Below are 2,500 nucleotides of genomic sequence, written 5' to 3'. Positions count from 1 at the left end.
CTCTTGCACAGTGTGGAAAAAAGCTCCCATCGCAGTAAACTTAAACCCAGAATTTGATTTTGTCACAGTTTGTGTTTTATCATCGTATGGTGCCAGAGCTGAGTGTGTTTCCTGTCAATCATCTGACACCTCACTCACGGGAGGAAATGGAAGCATGTCGCCTGTTCAGACATTATTATCACATCCATGTCTTCACATTTGGAGCATTTTACTGGCAAGGGAAATGAATGATTTGCATGCTGTTTCTGATTACAAGTTTGTATGAAAATTTAAATAAGTGCATCATGGACTAAAAAATGATTTGAGAGATGTATTTTAACAGATGTCAAAGGCACTTGAAGAACATTAGTGTATTTAGTATTTAGTAGCCAAAATGAAAACAGTGAGAAAAATTGCATTGAACCTCTACTAAACTGCATTTTTAGCAATTTAGTAGTATTTTTTTTTTCCTACTCAGTAGCTGCTCACACACACACACACACACACACACACACACACACACACACACAACACAAACACAAACATGTAATCATACCAATAGCTCAGCAATGGCGGTCCTTCCCAACTCTCAAAATCAAAACAGATTGTAAATATTTACTATAGAGACTCACCCTCTCCATCTCTCTCACTTTCTTTTTCTCATGAAATGTTTCAAAACTACACGTTGAAATGTTTTCTAAGCCTTGCAGGGTCAATTTATTAAAATTACAAAACAAAATAATTTTATCTTTTCTTAGTGGTATCTACCAGTGAAGACAATTTGATTAACTGTCTGCACTGATCAACAGAATATTCATCTGCAAAGATTCTGATAACCAACTGTCATTAGTCAAGTATTTGTTGCTTTTGTGTGTTCAGTTTTATTTATGTAACATATTTTGGGTTGTTGGTTGAACAAAACAAGACATTTAGATGATGTTATGTCATTTGAAGATGTCACCTTTGACTCCCAGAACCTGGCTAGCCATTAGGAATTATGGACTAGGGGACAAATTTTTTCAAATTGGGACCCAATACCACCAATACCCACCCACTGCTCTCTGATACCAACACGGGCAATTTCAAATATCCAGTGTTATAGATCCATCCAGTCTATGCTCTGTTTGGCATATTTACATTCAGTTTAGCTTTCAGACTCAGCCCCCTAGTGATGATTTTAATTGCTACTCTGCCGAGCTGCTCACCTTTGCCACGGTCAGCCTCACCTGTCATACCTGGTGCATCTTCACACTTTAATTGGCCAGGAATGTTTGGTCATGCATTTTGACTTAGCGAGTCAGGCAGCACTTCGCTTTATAGCTTTACATTAGCAGCAAATGTTTGGTCTGCACACTGAAACTTGACTGCATCATTTTCACATTACTTGCACGGGAGATGACAAGTTGAAATACTTTACACGACAATACATGTATTCATTAGATGAATGCATATATCTTGTTGTGAGTGATAAGTATTTTGTTGACTTGATCCCATTTAAGGGGAAATAAAAGACCTTTGCATGGGACCCCCCTGGCCTTGGGCCGGGGTCATCATTATTGAGAAGGTTACAGATTACTAGTTACCATGTTAAAAATATAATAAGTAATGTTAACTTATTACATTTCACAACAGATGTTTTAAACTACACAGCAATAAAGCTAAATAATGTCCCGAAATAGGCTCTGCCAAAAGAAGGCTTTCCTGCACGGTGGAAAAGCTGCAAAGCAAGAGAATGAATTTATATTCTACATGTATACTTTTTAGTGAAAATAATAATTTTGGATGTCACCCATTTGTAATCGCCAACAATTTGATGAGTAACTGTAATTTAATTACATATTTTTTCAAAAGCTGTTACAGTAACATTTATTATGTAATTTAATTACATGTAACTAGTTGTTACCCAACACTGTCTGCACCCTTTGAAGCCCCTTGATAGCAGCAGGCTCAGCAGAACTTATGGGACTATTTCTTCAGTAAAAAGTAGTTCTAATTAAGAACTTTAGCTGCGTGGTCTTTAGATTATTCAGAGTAACTGGAATAATGCCTCTGGAAAGACACATTCCTTATTCAGTATGATTTTTAAATACTTTGAGCACAATAAACACTCATTTATTATTTTCACTCAGCTGAAGTATTTTGAGGTATAGTTCATGTTGTTGAGTGAATTAAATTGCATTTCACTTTCAAGATATTTTAGGATTTACAAGAACATTATTATAATCAGCAACTAACAAAAAAATACTATAATTACAACTATCACTTTGTCTCTGATTACCTATTATTACATTCCATTTCTGTCATAATTGTGTGTAATTTTATTTTCTCAGTCATACGATTAAATATGGATTTAATTTTAACACTGACTCTCTCTGACTCCCCATATAACAGGATTGAACACCTGAGCCTGAACATGGCCATGCAGCTGCTGGTGGGAGTCCCTCTAGAAATGGTCCACGGAGCCCTGCGGATCGGACTGGTCTATGTGTGTGGTGTGCTGGCAGGTGGGCAAGTGGTGTAA

General features: G+C 36.6%; 1 protein-coding gene across 1 annotated transcript in view; it reads left to right on the top strand.

Moving 5' to 3' along the window:
• The window catches only part of rhbdl3 (rhomboid, veinlet-like 3 (Drosophila)), a 77,932-nt gene that overhangs the window by 61,278 nt on the left and 14,154 nt on the right, over positions 1-2,500 (top strand). Inside the window, 1 exon segment of the mRNA XM_042484980.1 lies at positions 2,371-2,483. Coding sequence (XP_042340914.1) covers positions 2,371-2,483 — 113 coding nt within the window.

This window comes from Plectropomus leopardus, chromosome 4 (assembly GCF_008729295.1).
Source record: "Plectropomus leopardus isolate mb chromosome 4, YSFRI_Pleo_2.0, whole genome shotgun sequence".
Lineage (NCBI taxonomy): Eukaryota > Metazoa > Chordata > Actinopteri > Perciformes > Serranidae > Plectropomus > Plectropomus leopardus.
Note: the sequence above shows the minus strand (reverse complement) of the source record. Positions and strands in the feature narration are given on the sequence as shown.